General features: G+C 36.0%; 3 protein-coding genes across 4 annotated transcripts; 2 read left to right on the forward strand and 1 right to left on the reverse strand.

Annotated features, from left to right (window-relative positions):
* The first annotated feature begins 2,282 nt into the window (after positions 1-2,282).
* On the forward strand, positions 2,283-3,951 carry LOC106336553 (heterogeneous nuclear ribonucleoprotein 1). The gene is made up of 2 exons (XM_013775401.1): positions 2,283-2,570; positions 2,704-3,951. The coding sequence occupies exons 1-2, from the start codon at positions 2,349-2,351 to the stop codon at positions 3,655-3,657; spliced, it is 1,176 nt and encodes a 391-aa protein (XP_013630855.1). The 5' UTR covers positions 2,283-2,348; the 3' UTR covers positions 3,658-3,951.
* Positions 3,952-4,513: 562 nt separating this feature from the next.
* Positions 4,514-8,977, forward strand: LOC106340321. Of its 2 annotated transcripts, XR_001269363.1 has the most exons (7): positions 4,514-5,096; positions 5,478-6,148; positions 6,227-6,428; positions 6,521-6,976; positions 7,074-7,260; positions 7,715-8,759; positions 8,903-8,977. XR_001269363.1 is itself a non-coding variant. In XM_013779206.1 (6 exons), the coding sequence occupies exons 1-6, from the start codon at positions 4,515-4,517 to the stop codon at positions 8,686-8,688; spliced, it is 3,072 nt and encodes a 1,023-aa protein (XP_013634660.1). In that variant the 5' UTR covers position 4,514; the 3' UTR covers positions 8,689-8,829. The 2 variants fall into 2 exon arrangements, 1 of the variants encoding a protein (XP_013634660.1); XM_013779206.1 differs by lacking the exon at positions 8,903-8,977 and having other exon boundaries at positions 7,715-8,829.
* Positions 8,978-16,341: 7,364 nt separating this feature from the next.
* Positions 16,342-19,162, reverse strand: LOC106337644 (receptor-like protein 12). Its single transcript, XM_013776766.1, has one exon. It carries the CDS (start codon positions 19,108-19,110, stop codon positions 16,456-16,458), a length of 2,655 nt encoding a protein of 884 aa, XP_013632220.1. The 5' UTR covers positions 19,111-19,162; the 3' UTR covers positions 16,342-16,455.
* Positions 19,163-19,497: the final 335 nt, after the last annotated feature.

A 19,497-nucleotide genomic window follows, 5' to 3' on the forward strand; every position in this document is an offset into this window, starting at 1 on the left:
GGACTTTTTAAAATCTAATCAAACATAACTATCGTATATTAGATTACGCTCTCTCTGGAATTCTTTGAAAATTCAACAAAACTTTACGAGTTAAAAGTAATGTTAACCTGATTTGATTAAATTATAACTGTTTTTCATTTATAGATATAAAATCTATATAGGAAACGTTAATGTTGAGAATATTGTCATAAGAAACTATAAAAACGGTTGAGATGTTAGAATTTTCATACAGAATGACAGGTAACATAATTATAAAATATATTAAAATTTAATATGTTTTACAAAATAAAGGATATAAATATCAACGATTTTCCGATTTTTCTTTCAAAATAGTTGAATAATTGTGTGATCATTAATTTACTTTTAAAACAAAAAACTGATAGTTATATACTTTATTTTTATAAACAAATTAATTTTTAATATACCATGTATTATTCTGATTAAATAATTAAAAAATACCAAAATTAAATATTATTAAGGGGCATAATTTTTATAAAGTACTTTATGCGCCAATTAATACCGTACCGGCACTGTATATCATCTAGATACAACATCTAAATATTACATCCAAATTTTGTTTATTTTATAGTTAGTATTTGCATTCATATGAAACATCTATCCTTGATCCTTCTAGATATTATGTGAGTATTGACATGTTTCATATCTTTTTAAATATTATATAAGTATTGACAAGATTACAACAATGCTTTGATTTTACGTTTTTTAAAATTATTGTGTTTCGAAGTTCAAACCTGTTTATAAAAATTAAAATATCTATAAACTTAAAAGCACATCACATCAACACTTTTTAGTCAACTACAACCTATAAAATTTTAGTCATGTTTGGTAGTTAGTATAGTTTTCTTGTATAATTTTCTGGAGAATCCATTATTACCAATTATTTATCAATTACATGGAAAAACAAAACAGATATTAAAAAAAAAAGTTGTACAAAAACTTGAATATACAACTGTCCATAATTTCTGACAAAATTATAAATGTATAAGTTTTTTTTAAAAAAACTAGCTCAATCATAAATGTATACATATTTTAAACTAAAATAGTTTTATTAACTTTCAACCAATAACATTTCAAAAGATCTATAGACAGGGCCGATTGATGTGGAGGGACAAGTGGTGCGACTGCTGCCCAAACCCGTATCTCCCCGTTACTTGTTAGCTGAGGGCTTAATATTTTTTTTATATACATATTTTTATTTAGAAAATTTTAAATATTCATTAAATTTACTTTAGAAAGGGCCCTAAAATTTTTTACATGTATATAATTTGTTTTTATAAAATATTTTATAAAGATGTTGTTGATAAAAAGTTCTAAAATAAATTTAAATTTTAAATAAACATGAACATTAAAAACTTAAAAAAAAATTTATCCAGAGGTCCAAATAATGATGAGCCGGGCTTGTCTATAGTTTATTATTATTGTTAATCAATAAATTATGCATTGAAACAATATAAAATGATAAATTTCATCTAAAAAAAAATCAGAAAGAGTTTTAATTACAGAAAACACACAATTCTATTCCCAGTCTACTAATATCACATCAAATTAATATATTATATTGCTCATCATATTGGTGCTGATTTTGGGTCGAATGGTAATAGTCTAATAGATCATCATTGATCTGCAACGACTACAAACAACGAGGTCAGTGAACGGATGTTCTTCTTTAAAACATCTCACGTGAGATCCACATTCTCTTAACAAAAAGTCATCACTGCAGTCTGTCTAATGTACTGTTTAGTTCGAAGTTTGAACCATCTCTGGATTCTCTGCAACGTGATACTGACCATCCGATTTTCACCGCTACACAACCGTACACCGTCCGATGTTCTTGCTCAATTTACCGCATCACCCAAACGGGAAAACCAAGTAAAAAAATATCTACACCCTTTTTTCATAACTTTTCAAAAATATCTACTACTTCCTTCTTCTGTCAAAATATTAAATATCTACTTTTGCATATATTGAAGCCTTTTCAGTAATAAATAAAAAAAATAAAATAAAATTTGAACAAATCTCTTTCACTCTCTTTAACCCCATTGGCTAGCTAGCTACTTTCTAAATCTGTTTTTTTTTTTTTTTTTCACATGATCATCAACACACATAAAAAAAGACCACAACTTTCTCCTCGAATTGGATTATAGTAACAGAGAGAGACGCACATTTGAGCTGAGGACGGTCGGAGTATTTCTTGTTCATGGCGTCGATCACGACAGAGGAGATATCGATGTTGACTACATCTCCGTACCCGTCATCCACCATCCCACAAACCCTAATTTTCTCGGAACCTCTTCTTCGCCGGGGAGATTCGAATCTAGGTTTTAGCAATGGAATCAGATCAGGGAAAGCTCTTCATCGGCGGGATTTCATGGGACACCGACGAGAATCTCCTGAGAGAGTACTTCAGCAATTACGGAGAGGTTTTGCAGGTGACGGTGATGCGAGAGAAAGCTACAGGTCGTCCGAGAGGATTCGGATTCGTTTCCTTCTCCGATCCCGCCGTCGTTGATAGGGTTCTTCAGAGCAAGCACCATATCGATAACAGAGATGTAAAAAGCTCTAAACTTTCTTTAATTAAAAACTCGAATTTGCACTTATTTCTCAATTGGGTTTCTCTAGTTTTTCGAATCTTATTGTCATTACCATCATAAAAATCTAAACTTTTAATTTTTGTGGTATTAGGTTGATGTGAAGAGAGCAATGTCTAGAGAAGAGCAGAGTCCTGGTGGTAGTAGACCAGGGGGTAGTTTTAATGCTGCGTCTAGGAGTTTTGATAGTGGAGCTAGCGTGAGGACCAAGAAGATATTCGTGGGAGGTTTGCCTCCTGCGTTGACATCAGATGAGTTTAGAGCCTACTTCGAGACTTACGGCCCCGTGAGCGATGCGGTGATTATGATTGACCAGACCACGCAACGTCCTAGAGGTTTTGGGTTTGTTTCGTTTGATTCTGAAGATTCTGTTGACCTTGTTTTGCACAAGACTTTCCACGATTTGAACGGTAAACAAGTGGAAGTTAAAAGAGCTCTTCCTAAAGATGCTAATCCTGGAGTTGTTGGAGGTGGTGGGGGTGGTGGTTTCTCGGGATATGGTGGAGGTGGATACGAGGGTCGTGTTGATTCGAGTAGATACATGCCGCCTCAAAACGCTGGAAGCGGTTATCCTCCTTACGGTGGTTCTGGGTATGGTACTACTGGTTATGGTTATGGAAGCAACGGTGTGGGTTATGGAGGGTTTGGAGGGTATGGGAATCCATCTGGTGCGCCTTATGGGAACCCTGGTGTCCCTGGAGCTGGGTTTGGAAGTGGTCCAAGAAGTTCTTGGGGAGGTCAAGCGCCGTCTGGTTACGGTAACGTGGGATATGGAAATGCTCCTGCTGCTCCGTGGGGCGGTTCTGGTGGTCCTGGTTCAGCAGTGATGGGTCAAGGAGGTGCGTCTGCAGGTTATGGGTATGGTGCAAATGATTCTTCTTATGGAGCTCCATCTGGTTATGGTGCAGTCGGTGGGCGGCCTAACAGCCTTGGCGGTGGCTATGCTGATGTTTCAGATGGCTCTGGAGGATATGGGAATCACCAAGGGAACGGGCAAGGTGGTTATGGTGGAGGTTATGGAAGCGGTAATCAAGCTTTACAACAGTGATTGGAGGAAGAAAGAAAGACTACTACATTGTGGTCTTTTCCTCAAACTCCTCTTTCCTCTTTAAGGATGCCGCCCTTGACCTGGATTATCTATTTTGTTAGTTTCTTAATAAGTTGTTCAGGCACTCTTGATGCTGAGTCGTACTTAGTATTTCATATGAAGTTGTAGTGTGCTTATTTATATTTGTTGCTTTGGAACGTTTTTCTTTTCTCTATGCTAGTGTTTGTGTTTAACAATAACTTATCCACTATTCATCTTTCTTTGTTTCATTTATTCTTTTGAATATTCCTTCAAGATTCTTGCTTCATCATCTCCTCTGTTAAGGTGAACATTTTTGCTGGGTGTGCACTGGGGTCTAAGAAAAGTGTGTGTTATAACAAAAGCTTCTTGGTACTGGTAGCAGTAACCGTAGCTATAATAAACCACTTTGAGATTGCATACATGACTAGCCTCTCCATGTCTGCGTGTGTGTTGTTACAGGAGGATTACACATCTTTTCTACTACACAGATATATGATTTAGTTTACAGATGAGATTTGGATGGACAAGATTTACTATAAATAGAAGATTTGCTAATTATAGTATTATCTTGTGTATATTCCTAATTTTACTCACATCCTCTCTCAACATTCCACAGCACAGAAAAATTTGCTGTAGATTACCGTTTTTCCAACTTGTCTCCTTCCTCTACCACTTCCTTCTATGTTCCTCTTGTTTCTTGTTTCTCACGCGTTTGCCTTATTTTTAAAACTAGAAATGTCATCTCTCTCCCTCTTTCCTCTCATTTTGGACAAAATCTAATTTCATAAATCCTGTCCAAAACTTCTCCCTCCCTCCACCCCCTCTCCTCCTCTAACATGGGAGGTGGTTCCACGGTGCTTTGTCCTAATACCGACCTTCTTTGGCCGTTCGGGAAGCTCAACGGTCTTGAACCTGATGATATCCGCGAGACGGCTTACGAGATCTTCTTCACGGCTTGTCGGTCATCACCAGGTTTTGGTGGTAGGACTGCTCTCACGTTCTACTCTACGCACAACAACAACGACAATCATGGAGAAGCAGGAGGAGGAGGAGGAGGAGGATCAAATGGTGGTGGCTCTGGTTCAGGGTTTGGGTTTTCAGGGAGGAAAGAGGTGGTGACAACCCCTACAAGCCGGGTTAAACGGGCTTTAGGGTTGAAGATGCTTAAAAGGTCACCGTCTAGGCGAATGTCTACGATAGGAGTGGCTGGAGGAGCCGGGACAAACTCGTTATCACCTGGTGGTGGAAGTGGCTCAGGACACATTAACATTAGCCCCGGAACCGGGTTCTTGACGGTTCAGCCTACTCGGCCTAGAAGACCGTTAACTTCGGCGGAGATTATGAGGCAACAAATGAGGGTAACAGAACAGAGTGATAGCCGGCTTCGAAAAACCTTGTTGAGAACGCTTGTTGGTCAAGTAAGTTGATCCATTTGGTTGCTTCTTGTACAAGTTAATGCACAAGTTGAAATGATATGGGGCCTGATTGGTAATCTGCATAACTGTGTTTAAAGACGATTCCATAAGTATTTTGCCAATCAACCAAATATTTGTGGAATAAATGAAGAAAATGCAGATTTGCATTTATGTTTTTTTTTGACAAAAATATTTAATCAGTCTAATGTATTTTTCACTTTTCTGCAAAATTTACCCAGTTGGAGAAGTAAATTATTTTATAATTTTTATTCCATATATTTAAACTTTTTCTATCAATTAGCTATTTTTCCACAATTCCGCAATTAATTAATGTTTACCAATTGATGCTATATAATAGTAACCTAAAATGGTTTTTATTTTCAGACTGGTAGAAGAGCAGAGACGATAATCTTACCGCTAGAGCTTCTCCGACACTTGAAAACATCAGAGTTCGGTGATGGTCCCGAGTACCAGCTCTGGCAACGAAGACAACTCAAAGTTCTTGAAGCTGGTCTTCTCCTACACCCATCGATTCCTCTAGACAAAACCAACAACTACGCAATGCGTTTAAGAGAAATCGTTAGACAAAGCGAGAACAAACCCATCGACACAAGCAAAACCTCAGACACAATGAGAACACTATGCAACGTAATCGTGTCTTTAGCTTGGCGCAGCACTAATGGAAACCCATCCGATGTTTGTCACTGGGCTGATGGTTTCCCTCTCAGCATTCATCTTTACGTAGCATTATTGCAGTCGATATTCGATGTAAGGGATGAGACATTGGTGCTAGATGAAATCGATGAGATGCTAGAACTAATGAAGAAAACTTGGTCAACACTAGGGATCACAAGACCAGTGCATAATCTATGTTTCACTTGGGTTTTGTTTCATCAATACGTAGTAACGTCACAAATGGAACCTGACTTGCTAGGCGCATCACACGCTATGCTGGCTGAAGTTGCTAATGACGCAAAGAAACTTGACCGCGAAGCTCTCTATGTAAAACTACTGACCTCAGTATTAGCCTCTATGCAAGGATGGACCGAGAAAAGGTATTTGATTATTTCTTGCTGTACAAGTTACTGATTTAAAACGTGTGAAACCTAAATGTTGTTTTGGTTTCATTATAGATTGTTAAGCTACCATGACTATTTCCAAAGAGGCAATGTGGGGTTGATAGAGAATCTTCTCCCATTAGCGTTATCATCATCAAAAATCTTGGGAGAGGATGTGACAATCTCTCAAGGGAAAGGCGACGTTAAATTAATTGATTATTCAGGAGACCGTGTGGATTATTACATAAGAGCGTCTATTAAAACCGCATTTTCTAAGGTACATTAGAAATTCTATAAATTAATATTCAATAAATTAATAAACATGACTATTTATGTTCTTTTAAGGTTATGTAATCTTTTTCTTTGTAGGTGATAGAGAACACAAAGGCTAAAATCTTAGCTACAGAGGAAGGAGAAGAAGCGGCTGCAACACTACTACATCTAGCTAAGGAAACAGAGGAGTTAGCGTTACGAGAACGTGAATGTTTCAGTCCAATACTCAAGAGATGGCACTCAGTCGCTGCAGGTGTTGCCTCGGTGTCGCTTCACCAATGCTATGGCTCGATCTTGATGCAGTATTTGGCAGGGAGATTTTTTATCTCAAGAGATACTGTTGAGGTTTTGCAAACGGCAGGGAAGCTAGAGAAGGTTTTGGTGCAGATGGTGGCTGAAGATTCAGAAGAATTCGATGACGGTGGAAAAGGGTTGGTTCAAGAAATGGTTCCTTATGAAGTTGATTCGATTATTTTGCGGCTTTTGAGGCAATGGATTGAAGAGAATCTAAAGAGAGTTCAAGAATGTTTGTTTAGAGCAAAAGAAACTGAAGTAAGTTTTAGAGATATAGTACTTGCAAAACTTTGAAACGTTACTTTTGTGTCTTTTTGTAACTTACATTGTGTGGTTGCATTCTTTTGTTTTGTAGACATGGAACCCTAAGTCCAAATCAGAACCTTACGCACAATCTGCAGGAGAGTTGATGAAGCTAGCTAAGGAAATAATTGATGAGTTCTTCGAAATCCCCATTGGGATTACAGAGGATCTAGTTCATGATCTTGTTGAAGGATTGGAACAACTTTTCCAAGAATACACTACCTTTGTTGCATCTTGTGGTAAGTTCAAAATCAAATAACATCTTTTAAATTCAAGAAAAACGCAGCTACAATTTAATTTGACTATCTAGCTAGGCTTGTGGTTTTAGTTTATTCGGTTAATTTGGGTTGGAGAATTCGGTTTTCAGTTAGCTCGGTTAGGCCATAATCTCATCAAACTGAACTGGAAAGTTTTGTTCCGTCCGATCCGGGTTGGTTATCTCGGCTTTTAAAAATTATGCAGAAATTAATATTTTGTTTCTATTAAATTTCGGTTTAAATTTGTTAGAAACTCAATTTTTTTGGTTATTTCGAGTGGTTTTTCTATTATTTCTTTTCGGTTACTGATTTTAAAAAACGAATAGCTTACTGAACATAACCGAATTCATAACCGATTTTAAACCAAAAAACTAAAATTTTGGTTCTGTTTGGGTATAAATCTCAAAGCTTAATCTATAATGTTTGGTTATTTCAGGTTCGAGACAGAGTTACATTCCTACATTACCTCCTCTTACAAGATGCAACAGAGATTCAGGATTTCTTAAACTATGGAAGAGAGCTACACCCTGTACCGCCGTCAGAGAAGATTTCAGCCACGTTGCACCAGCGTTATCCGACGGCCACCATGCACGCCCATCCACAAGCCGCGGGACGCAACGTCTTTACATTCGTCTCAACACACTACATTTCCTAAGCTCACATATCCACTCACTAAACAAAACACTCTCTCTGAACCCGAGGGTACTCCCCGCAACCCGAAAACGTTACCGCCACCGAAACAACAACTCTTCTTCCTACTTCGACTTCACCTACGCTGGCATCGAATCCGCTTGCCAGCACGTTTCAGAAGTCGCGGCTTACAGACTAATCTTCCTCGACTCGAACTCTGTTCTCTACGAGAGTCTTTACGTAGGAGAAGTCGCGAACACGAGGATCAGACCGGCTTTGCGGATCATGAAACAGAACTTAACGCTAATGTCAGCGATTCTTGCGGACCGTGCTCAAGCGCTGGCGATGAGGGAGGTTATGAAGTCGTCTTTCGAAGCGTTCTTGATGGTCTTGCTCGCTGGAGGGTTTTCGAGAGTGTTTTACAGATCGGATCATAGTTTGATCGAGGAAGATTTCGAGAGCTTGAAGAGGGTTTTTTGCACTTGTGGTGAAGGGTTGATACCTGAGGATATTGTTGACAGAGATGCGGAGACTGTGGAAGGTGTGATTCAGCTGATGAGTCAACCTACAGAACAACTTATGGAAGATTTTAGTATTGTGACGTGTGAAACAAGTGGGATGGGGATGGTTGGGTCAAAACAGAAGCTACCGATGCCTCCGACTACAGGAAGGTGGAACCGGTCTGATCCGAACACTATCTTGAGGGTTCTTTGTCATAGAAACGACCGTGTTGCTAATCAGTTTCTTAAGAAGTCATTTCAATTGCCTAAAAGGAGGTGACAACTTGAAATGGAGAAAGCAAAGGAAAAGAAAAGAATTCAACTCTTATAAAGACAAAATTGTTTGTGTTGGTGAGTGACCTGAACTTGATTTGTTGTGTCAAGCTATTCAAAATGTGATTTTTTCAGCTGATTTGTTGTGTCAAGCTATTCAAAATGTGATTTTTCAGCTGATTTGTAATAATTTATTTATTTTTGTTTTCTTATTGTTACAGAAGTTGAAGAGTAAAACGAGTTTGTGGGATATTTTCGATGAATATTTGTTCATTTTTTTTATTAGACTAGGGCCGACCCGGGCTACGCCCGGAATTTTTCTATATTTTTTGTTATATGTCTGATATTTATATTTTTATATATGTATATATAGATATGGGTTATAAACATTTATGCAGTTAGTTGATTTTAAAATTATTTACACTGTTTTGTTTAACGAATTTTTTTAATAATAAAAACTTGCTTCTTTTTAGATGTTTCAAAAAACAACTTGCTATTTTTATTATTAAAACCTATGTATAATATATGAGCTAAACAAAAAAGTAATGAATTAAATCTTAGTTATGGTCTGAATATTTTTTTTATCTTTCTTATTTATGTTTAATGTAAAATAATTGTTGAAGATACACGAATTAAATTTTACTTTGGCTTTAGAACCAAAATTATGTAATTTTTATGGGTCGTAGAACATTTATTTTTTTGAACTTTTTTCTTCAACCTGTCCTACATATATTTTGATTTATTTGTACCACCTATATTTCAAATATATATAATCAATTTTGAACAATGGTCATAATCGTATTTGCTTAATATTGTTATTTTCTTGAACAAAATAGTTATTAACAAATTATGTGTCGTGGTAAAAATTCTATATTATAGTTGTCTTTGGATGTTATATAATAATGCATTGTATGTTCTTTAACATTTTTCATTTCTAAAAAATAATACAAATTTGAAATAAAATATTAAGGTTTCAATACTTGTTAATACAATTTTTTTTGTTAATGCAATTTCTAAATTAACATATTTAAGTATTTTATATTTTATGTAGTTTAATTTAAATAATATATATATATTCTGAATATCTATTAAATGAAATTTTATATTTATATGATTTTATAATCATTTATATCTTGTCATAACAAAATAAAATTAATCACTGCTCACAAAATTTTCAAAGTAAATATTTTTTAATAACTTTAGTAATTTATAGATACTTTAAAAAATATTCAGATATAAGATAGAAAAAAATCTAAACTAAAAGGTTGGAAGAAAATATATGGTTGTTTATGTTTAAATTCGATTTTTTCGTTTGATCGAGATGAAACAATAGGTTTACATTGTATAAAATGAATTTTACTACTTAGATAGAATTCTTTTTTCTTCTTTTGGTGGGTCAAATTACCTTCATGAAAAAATGAGTAGAAAATGATTAAAAAAAAGTTGCATACAACCGGCCAAAGAAAGGTTCGAAGCATCTAAGAGAATGTTATTATGAGAGAGATATGGCGTAAAAGTAAGGAAATCAAAATTAATATATAATATTCTTTCTTTCTTCTTTTTCTCTTCCAAATCGAACATCCTGATTTAAATATTTTTATAATTCTCTCGATTTGGGTTTCTCCAGATCTCCTTTTGTTATCTTTGTGTTCGGATCCGTCTCCTTAGTGCACTGGCGAGTTTCATCTCCCTAATCGGCTATTTCATAGTGGCATCAGTTAATGGGTTTAATGCCAACTAAAAAGAAAAAAAGATTTGATTTCAATGGAATCAGATCAGGTTAGACAGAGGCAGGAGGTCGCTGAAGCTGGACGTCATAAGGTAGATTTGGATCATCTTATCATCGATGCCTCTTTTGTTCAATCTTTGAATCACTTGAAATTTTCCATGATTATTAGAAATGAGATTGTGTGTTAATTTTCATGGGATTCAGCTGGAGCAGTTCCGTAAGCAAAAATCAGCCAAAAAAGCATCGCAGTCACACCACCACACAGCCTAATGTTGCTGATTCAGATGGATTTGATGGTCCACCTTCAATCTCTAATGAAGCTCCTTTTAAACGCCAAGTCTTCATTTCTTTGGGGCATGTGTCGTTTTCATCCAAAGATGGAAGCAAAGAAAGAAGCCTAAGAGATGATTTTGAGATTAAAAATACTGACATATTTATATCCGAAAACACACCAACTCACTGACGTAAGCAAGGGATTGAAGACCTCATCATGGGTGACCGAATTGATGGGGAGTTATCACGAAAAAGCACAAACTCGAACCGTTTCAGAGATTTAGGAGAAGTTCAGTAGTTGCAGTCGCCACAGAAAAAAGGGAAAGAGAAACATTACTTTTTGGCTGCATTAGATCTAGGGTTTCCAAGAATAGGCTGACGGACCTCACACAGAATCTGTAATTTGTAGCCCAATACCATACAGTTTTACACATACGGTTAAAAGCCTATTAAATTTTCAAATTAAATGAAGTGCGGCGTTTTGACTGAACCAAACACGTATCGGCTTCTCAGGACTCGACTTTGTGACTTGGATGCTGAGGTGGCACAACGGTAAGAAGACAAACATTTTTATATATATATTGATAGATATGTCATATGTGTCATGTGTTCATAAATTTTAGAAATAGGCAGTATATGTCGGATTCAGATCGAATTTTAAATTTTTTGAATTTGCCCCTTCTAGGTTTTATTCGGATTTTCACATCACCATAAACACGAAGTTGAATATATATAATATATTAAGTTTCGAATATTTATTTCTGATTTTTAAGTTTAGTTTTTTGCTTGGAGTTAATATATTAAGTTGGTGGAGGCTAAAGGAACTGTATCATTAATTTTTGCTGTTTTACAAACAAGCACTTTACAAGAGGCCTTGGAAGCTTCTCGGTTAGCTGGTTATATCCAACTTCAAATGTCTGAAGCGATGTACTAACATCGAATTTGCTAGGAATACTTCCTTCCAGATTGTTGATAGAGAATGCCAGAGTGGTAGAATCGAATTGCTCCTTCATTTTTGAGATATGTTTTAATCCTCTGCTTTTAGCCCTATTCTGTAGAAGTCCAGTCTAGTTAACTTTGTTTTCTCAGTGAAGTGATGAATTTGTTTTACTTAGCTTTCAGTTATCTTTTTTTCTTTTTGTAAAAAAAAAGATTAAATCCGGGTCTATTAAAGACATTGACCTAATCCCCGAGTGGAGGTACAGTCCACAAATAGATTCTTTTCAAATGAGCCGAAAGCATAGCTCATATTCGTGTGGCCAATGGAGTTTGAACCCGGATCGCCGTATTGGGTTTATTTCCCTCAAGCACCACTAAGGACATTTCTGAATTCAGAAAATCTCCCTGTTGGTTGCATTTTTGTAGTCTTGAAAAAGTAACATGTTGTTAACCTCTGTTTTTCTTCACTCTCTGCTTCGTTTTCGTATACAAAATTAATCAGGTTTCTTTTGTTGTAACTGAGACAGGCTTTACCATCGAGAACATGAAGGCATAATGAATAGAGATATGTATAGATTAATCAGAACATCCCCTATACTTTAAGAAATGATTTTACCATATATCATCTTTTATAGTTATTTTCTCAAAAATAATATGACATGATTACTAAAATTAATGATATGACTTATAGCTTAACGTAACATGAAAAATTACATTTAATGTTAACTTATATTTAGGTAAAATTTTAAAAATATGATAATAACTTATATATTACATTTAATGTCGATTTATATTTTTGGAATTTTTTTAGAATATAGTAATAACTCATAAATCATTATTAAATAAAATATATTCAAATATAGCATTAGAAATTTTGAAATATCATTTAATTATATATTTTTAAATTATAAATTTTTGTTACTAAAATTTTCAAAAATATGTATAATTTTTTTTAGAAATTATAAAAATTTAATCGTAAAATAGTTAGATTCTTATATATATCTACAAATTTTATAAATATTATTTAATATTAATTTTTGATAATTATGTAATTTTTTACAAATTTATTTAATATATTTAATTAAAATAAATAGATAGAAATTTTTTTCTAAGATTATAATTTTAAATATATACATTCATATTCTTAAATATAATTTAAAATAAACAAACTTATTTTTGTCTTAATTTTATGTTTAATAAATCAAATTTATATTAAATATTGATAAGAAAAAGAAAATTTACAATATTAATAAAATTTTATTTTAAATATAATTTATATTTATCTGTTAAAAAAATATTTTAAATTTTTTTTATGTGCAGAAAAACACCTAATAACATTGATAAATATATAAGAAAAAAACATAAAAAAATTGCTTCATTACAACGCCACCAAGTCTGTTCTTTTGCAAGGCAAACAAAGAAGAGTGTCCAACTATTCTGAGGATATTAAAGGATTATGAGACTGTTTCAGGGCAACAAATTAATTTCAGAAATCCTCGATTCAATTTGGACATAAGATTGATGAATCCAGCCGTCAAGAGTTGAGAGATATTTTGGAAATTCGGAACCGAGGCGGAATGGGTTCTTATTTAGGCTTGCCAGAGAGTTTAGGAGGATCAAAGATACAAGTGTTTGGTTTTGTACAAGATCGTCTGAATAATAGGATGAATGGTTGGACATTTTGGTTTTTCACCAAGGGGGGAAAAGAGGTGATTATTAAATCGGTGATCACAGCCCTGCCAAACCATGTGATGTCTATGTATCGGTTACCGAAAGCTAAAGTTAAGAAACTAACGAGTGCAGTAGCTCAGTTTTGGTGGAGTCCAGGAGGAAGCACAAGAGGGATGCATTGGAAATCATGAGATAAATTATGTGTACATAAGGATAATGGTGGGCAGGATTAAAGGATTTGACTGATTTTAATACGGCGATGCTTGGAAAGCAATTTTGGCGGCTGATCGAGAAACCAAATACTCTTTTCTCTCGAGTTTTCAAAGGACAGTATTTCAAGAATGCTTCACCCCTGGAACCGATTCGCTCATACTCCCCGTCATATGGTTGGAGGAGTATTACTTATGCTAGATCTCTGGTTTGTAAAAGACTAATCAAAATGGTTGGAACAAGGTCATCTATTTCAGTATGGAATGATCCTTGGATCCCATCCAATCGCCTGAGATCAAGTAACAAAAACTTTCATAATAGTTACCCAGACCTCACAGTGGATTCTCTCATTAATCAGGAATCCCGAACATGGAATTTACAGGCCATTAGGACATTGCTGGAACCCCAAGATGCAAAAATGATTGAAAATATTCCTTTGAGTAGGAATCAGATGGAAGATAGGAATGGATGACATTTCACTAATAACGAGAAATACACGGTACAATCAGGGTATCAAGTAGAAAGGATCTATCCTGATAAGGAAAAACCACCAGAATTTTATGGACCAAATGTGGAAATACTTAAGGCATTTTGCTGGAAAGTGAAGTGTCCTCCAAAATTAAAGCATTTCTTATGGCAACTGTTGACAGTTTGTGTAGCGGTAACAAAAAATCTAAAAGCGAGAGGAATACAAGGAGATACATGTTGTGCACGGTGTGGAGATTCGGAGGAATCAATAAATCATGTGTTCTTTGAATGCCCCCCGACACGTCAAGTGTGGGCACTATCCAAGATTCCATCGAATCCAAATTTTTTCCTATGGGCTCACTTTTTGCTAACATGGACCATCTATTTTGGAGAGTTAATCCAAAAATGGAAGATCATCAGTTTGCATGGATATTATGGTACATCTGGAAGGACCGAAATAATAAAGTTTTCAGTAATCTTAATATTGATCCGAGAGAAACACTTAACTTAGCAGAATTGGAATCAAGACTTTGGGCTGAGGCACATGTTATCAATAATCCTAGGTTGGTACATGAAGTACAAATAAGATCTAATTAAGGGACTACAGGAATATGGTGTTTCACAGACGGTTCTTAGAAAGATAATGACTTATTTTCAGGGCAAGACTGGTTCAACACGCTACCGGAGTTTGATGGTTTGTTAGGGGCAAGGAAAGTAAGGGCATGTCTCTCCCCTCTTCATGCGGAGATGGAAGCATTAATTTGGGCAATGGAATGTGTGAAGAATTTAAGACAGTTTCGGATGACGTTTGCAACGGATTGTTCTCAATTGGTGAAAATGGTTTCAGAACCAGAGGAATGACCAGCATTTGAAAGCTACCTAGAAGACATTATGCTTTTGAAAAGAAGCTTCACCAACTCAGATATCGTTCATGTACCTAGGACGGAAAACATAAAGGCGGATCGCTTGGCACGCAGTGCTCGGAACCAACAGTTTTTCGTCGTACACATGGATGCCGAATTGCCGCCTTGGTTTACATAGTCTACATGAGTCTGTGAATGTTTGCTGTAAAAAAAATACAACGCCACCAAGTAATGAATAAAATGCAGAACCGAAACAATCATAACAGTTTCGAGGTTTGATAAGCCACTCCAGTGTCTATGAAACAATGACTTGTGCTATTGTGACTCCCAGAGCATAACCTATTGCCATTGCTTCTCGCTCCTGGTAACTATAAGTTGCCGTTTCGTTCTGTTGAAAGGGTAGCTTTTGTAGGACCTTAATTTACAAAGGGGCACAATTCAAAAAAGCCCCGTAGTATGACGGTTGTATGGCGATTAGAATCCCAGGATAAAACTGCATCTTTCTTCTATTCACATCACTTGAATAAGAAGTCTAGCAAACTTTCATTCTATGTGTACTTTCATTAAAAAATGAAAAATAAATCAAGCGAAGAGTGGAAGAGATTGTTGTTGTTCACTTTTTTCACCGTTTTTATTAGTGGAATGAGAAGAAACATTATATAGCTTAGGAAAGATGCCAAAAACGTTTTTGGTCTTAGTGGAGATAAATACTGAATTATTTTTTTGCATTAACCACAAAAATTAATCATAAATTAAAGAGACTTTTTAGCTTGGTGACCAAGTCTCATTCTTAACAAGAATTAATGACTTTTGACCAAGTTTATTCTCTAAAAGATTTGTTTATTTTTATAATCAAAATTTTTGTTTATGTTGTGATCAATTACATAAAATAAAACTTTGACATAAAAATATCGGTTGCTGGATCATGATCCATATACCCGAAATGTTATCTAAACCGAACTCAAGTCCGAGTTTACATTAACTCAACTTGGTGCGCGCGCTTGGTTTAGTATAGATTCACATTTTTATATAATTGCCTAAGGTTAGCAACCTTGTTAGACTTCTCCACATTATCCATTTTGTGCTATTAAAGCAACAATCTTAGTACAAACATTTCTCATTCAAACCAACTCTAATTTTAACACATGTGTTAAATTGAGTTCCAACAGTTTCATATACAATCAATAATTTGTAGTATCTTGAAACTTGAAAGGCAGAAATCTCACTCAAACTCCAAATTAATAAGTGACCCAACCACAAAGATTTCTATACAAAACGTCCATTTAATATACTATTATTAGTTGTCTTTATATTAGGTCTCAACAGTTTCTTGGCTTCTTCTTATCGGAATGTGATCGATCTAATATTTGAATATCAATAAGCCCCAATATGACCGCATTTCACCATCTTTCCTGGCTTTTTCCATTTTACTCAGTAGAAAATAAAAGAGAGATGCACATGAAATTGACTACAAAACATTCACCATTCTTACTTTATAGGAAACAAAATAGAAACGAAGCATCAGATAATGATATACAAACATAAATAGACACTCCCACACAAGAGGGATCATCAACCACTTGACATACATTGAAGGATAAAACTCAAACTGAAAATATTCCTAACGGTTTCTGCGCTTGTTTGGACCAATTATGTTGACGAACCACTCTGGTTTGTATGTAGAAATGAGGTGTGATATTGCAAGTCCAAGCAACACTCCAGGTCCATACCCTATTGCCACACCTTTCCAGTTCAACATTTTTTCCTCTTCTTCTTTTTCTTCTTCCGGAGGTTCTTGTGTTGGTGGGACATTAGTCCCAAAGCAAGTTTCCTGGAGAGGAAGACCACAAAGCCCTGAATTCCCTTCGAATGAAGATTTAGCTTGCCCGGTAATCTGTGTTCCTTGTGGTATTTCACCCTTGAGCTGGTTGTGAGACACATTTATGTACGCCAAAAATGAGAGGCTTCCAAGCCCATTAGGAATAGTACCTGAGAGGTGGTTGCTTGATAGGTCTAGTGATTCGAGATTGCTCAGATTGGCCAACGACAAAGGAATATGGCCTGTGAAGGCGTTGTTGGAAAAGTTGAGTGCAATCAGCGCTTTCAAGAGACCAATGGATTCAGGAATCTGTCCTTCAATTCTATTCCCAGAAAAATCGATGGTGGCGTAAGAAGTAAGTACAAACTTTTGCTCCATCGATAAACCTTTGTATTGCAAATCTATAGTCTCTGGAACGTTTTGCACTGCCCCATAGCTAATTATTCCGTATTGCATATATCGAGGAGCATCATCTTCTTTCGCTGTAAGTGACGAGACATTCCAATTCACAAAGTAAGTTGGTGGCAAGCTTCCAGTGAATTTATTATCAGATATCTCAAATATGCGAAGCTCTGGAAACCCGAGAGGACTTTGATCAGGAGGAGATATAGAGCCATAGAACTTGTTTGAACTGAGGATAAGGACTTGCAATTTCGGTAAAGTCTTGAGCCAGAAAGGGAACTTGTCTTTGATCATGTTGTGGTCAACAACTAGAAACTCTAGGGATGAGCAATTTTGAAGAGATCTTGGAAGTTTCCCGGTTAGTCGATTGTGTCCAAAGTCAAGTGTCTGTAGAGAAGCACCGGTATAAAAGGCGTCAGGAATACTTCCATCCAAGTTGTTCTTCCGGAGATTCAAAACCTTCAAGTTACTCAAGCATTGGGGGATAGGACCCGTGAGGTTGTTGTAGTCTAGCTTCAATTGCGTGAGAGATCTATAGTTGCAGATTGAAAGAGGAATGCTCCCTGTGAATCTGTTGTGTGATGCATAGAAAACGCTGATGGAGAGTGGTAGAATAGGGATTGCACCTTCAAAACTGTTTAGCTCCAGCATTAAATTCCTCACCGATGAATTTACCAAAACATCCACTGGACCTTCGAAACCATCCATGGAATTATTGAGAGCAAACAATGTGGTCAGACGAGGAAGGTTCCATACCCACTCCGGGATTTTCCCTTTGATTCTATTGTCGGTTATTGCTACAAGCTCCAACTTCTCAAGGTTCTTTAAGATTTTTGGGAACTCGGTGATGTCACAGCCTTGTAGATACAATCTCTCCAAGTTTGTTGGGATTTCTGAATTTGTATGTAAACTGGCCGGAGATATACTATTAGCCGAAAGATCGAGAACCGACAAAGATTTTAGCGAGGAGAAGAGGCTTACATCAATCGGGTAACTTGTGTTTAAGAAAGAAAGGTCTAGATATATGAGGTTGATGAGATTTGAGATAGGCTCTATGATTTTTCCTTCAAAATGGTTATTCCCAAGGTACAAGAACTCGAGCCAAGATGGGGTAGAGGAATTAGGAAAATTAATAGATCCGTTAAGATCGTTTCCTCTAAGATCGAGACTTGTTAAGAAAGGCATATTGAATAGAGAAGATGGGAGGGTTCCAGACAATTTGTTAAAACTGAATTCTATAGTTGAGAGCATGGTAAGGTTTTGTACAAGTGGGAAACTACCAGTGAGCTGGTTGTCTTCAAGGTACAAGTTGGTTAACGAGGTTAGGTTACTAATTGTTGGAGGAACTTGCCCGAAAAAGTAATTGGAGGAAAGATACAAGATTTCTAGTCTGTTGAGTTTTCCAAACTCAGAATGGATTGATGAACTGAATTTGTTGCTAGCTAGGCCAAGGTAACGGAGGTGGTGCAACTCAAACAGGCTAGTATTGTTGGGATTTAGAGTTCCAGAGAAATGATTATTAGAAAGGTCTAAAAACGAGAGCTTTGCTAGATTCCGTACAAGTGGGAAACTACCGATGAGCTCGTTTAGGGAAAGAGATAAATAGGAAAGCAGGCTTAGGTTATTAAATGAGGAAGGAACTTGGCCTACAAAACTATTATTGCCAAGATATAAGACCTCTAACCTGCTGAGATTGCCAAATTCTGAAGGAAGTGAAGATGAGATGAAGTTGTTTTGATAGAGGACAAGGTGACGAAGATGATGTAATCTGAAGAGGCTACTATTGGGCTTTAGCGTTCCACTGAGGCAGGCCTGGAGTCGTAGCATTGTGAGCGCACCGGTCCATTTATCGCACCAGACTCCATTATAGGGGTCGCTAAGGTTGCAGTGGCTGCTATCAAACTCGTTCATGAAATCAGTAAGAGCTTGAGTCTGATTGGGATGACAAGCAACATAACTCCTCCTATCGTATTTGAAAGTGTAGAAGCTTGAAGGGGAGACACAACAAAGCAAGATTAGGGAGAGAAAATGCAAACGCAAACGGGATTCAAACATGGTCTTTTTGAAAAGTATTGAGGAAGAAGTATTTTGGTGTAAGAAAAGTGAGAGAGAAGATTGGTGGTATAAATAAAGATATGTGGGTTTCAACTGGAGTTATGTCATTGTCACCCAGGCAACTTGACTTATAGAAGAATTTAGAGCTACGTTTTTAAGTCTTTGTGTTCTAGCTTGGAAAAAAAAAAGTATGGCAAATTGGCTAACTAATTTCCATTCGAATCATGAAGTGAAATCCACGTTAGCAGGGCCGGCTTAACCATCTCATAGGCCCTGGGGTAATTTTTCAAAATGGACCCTTAACCCTTACAATGATATTTATTACTATTAAATTGTATAGTTTATTGACAAAAAAAATTGTATAGATTATCAAAAACATGAAACCAA

This window comes from Brassica oleracea, chromosome C4 (genome assembly GCF_000695525.1).
Source record: "Brassica oleracea var. oleracea cultivar TO1000 chromosome C4, BOL, whole genome shotgun sequence".
Lineage (NCBI taxonomy): Eukaryota > Viridiplantae > Streptophyta > Magnoliopsida > Brassicales > Brassicaceae > Brassica > Brassica oleracea.

Coding starts and splice junctions, on each gene's coding strand:
- LOC106336553 (XM_013775401.1), top strand. CDS start 2,349: ATGGAATCAGATCAGGGAAAGCTCTTCATCGGCGGGATTTCATGGGAC. Junction 2,571..2,703: donor ACCATATCGATAACAGAGAT/GTAAAAAGCTCT, acceptor TTGTGGTATTAG/GTTGATGTGAAGAGAGCAAT.
- LOC106340321 (XM_013779206.1), top strand. CDS start 4,515: ATGGGAGGTGGTTCCACGGTGCTTTGTCCTAATACCGACCTTCTTTGG. Junction 6,429..6,520: donor TTAAAACCGCATTTTCTAAG/GTACATTAGAAA, acceptor TTTTCTTTGTAG/GTGATAGAGAACACAAAGGC. Junction 6,977..7,073: donor TTAGAGCAAAAGAAACTGAA/GTAAGTTTTAGA, acceptor TTTGTTTTGTAG/ACATGGAACCCTAAGTCCAA.
- LOC106337644 (XM_013776766.1), bottom strand. CDS start 19,110: ATGTTTGAATCCCGTTTGCGTTTGCATTTTCTCTCCCTAATCTTGCTT.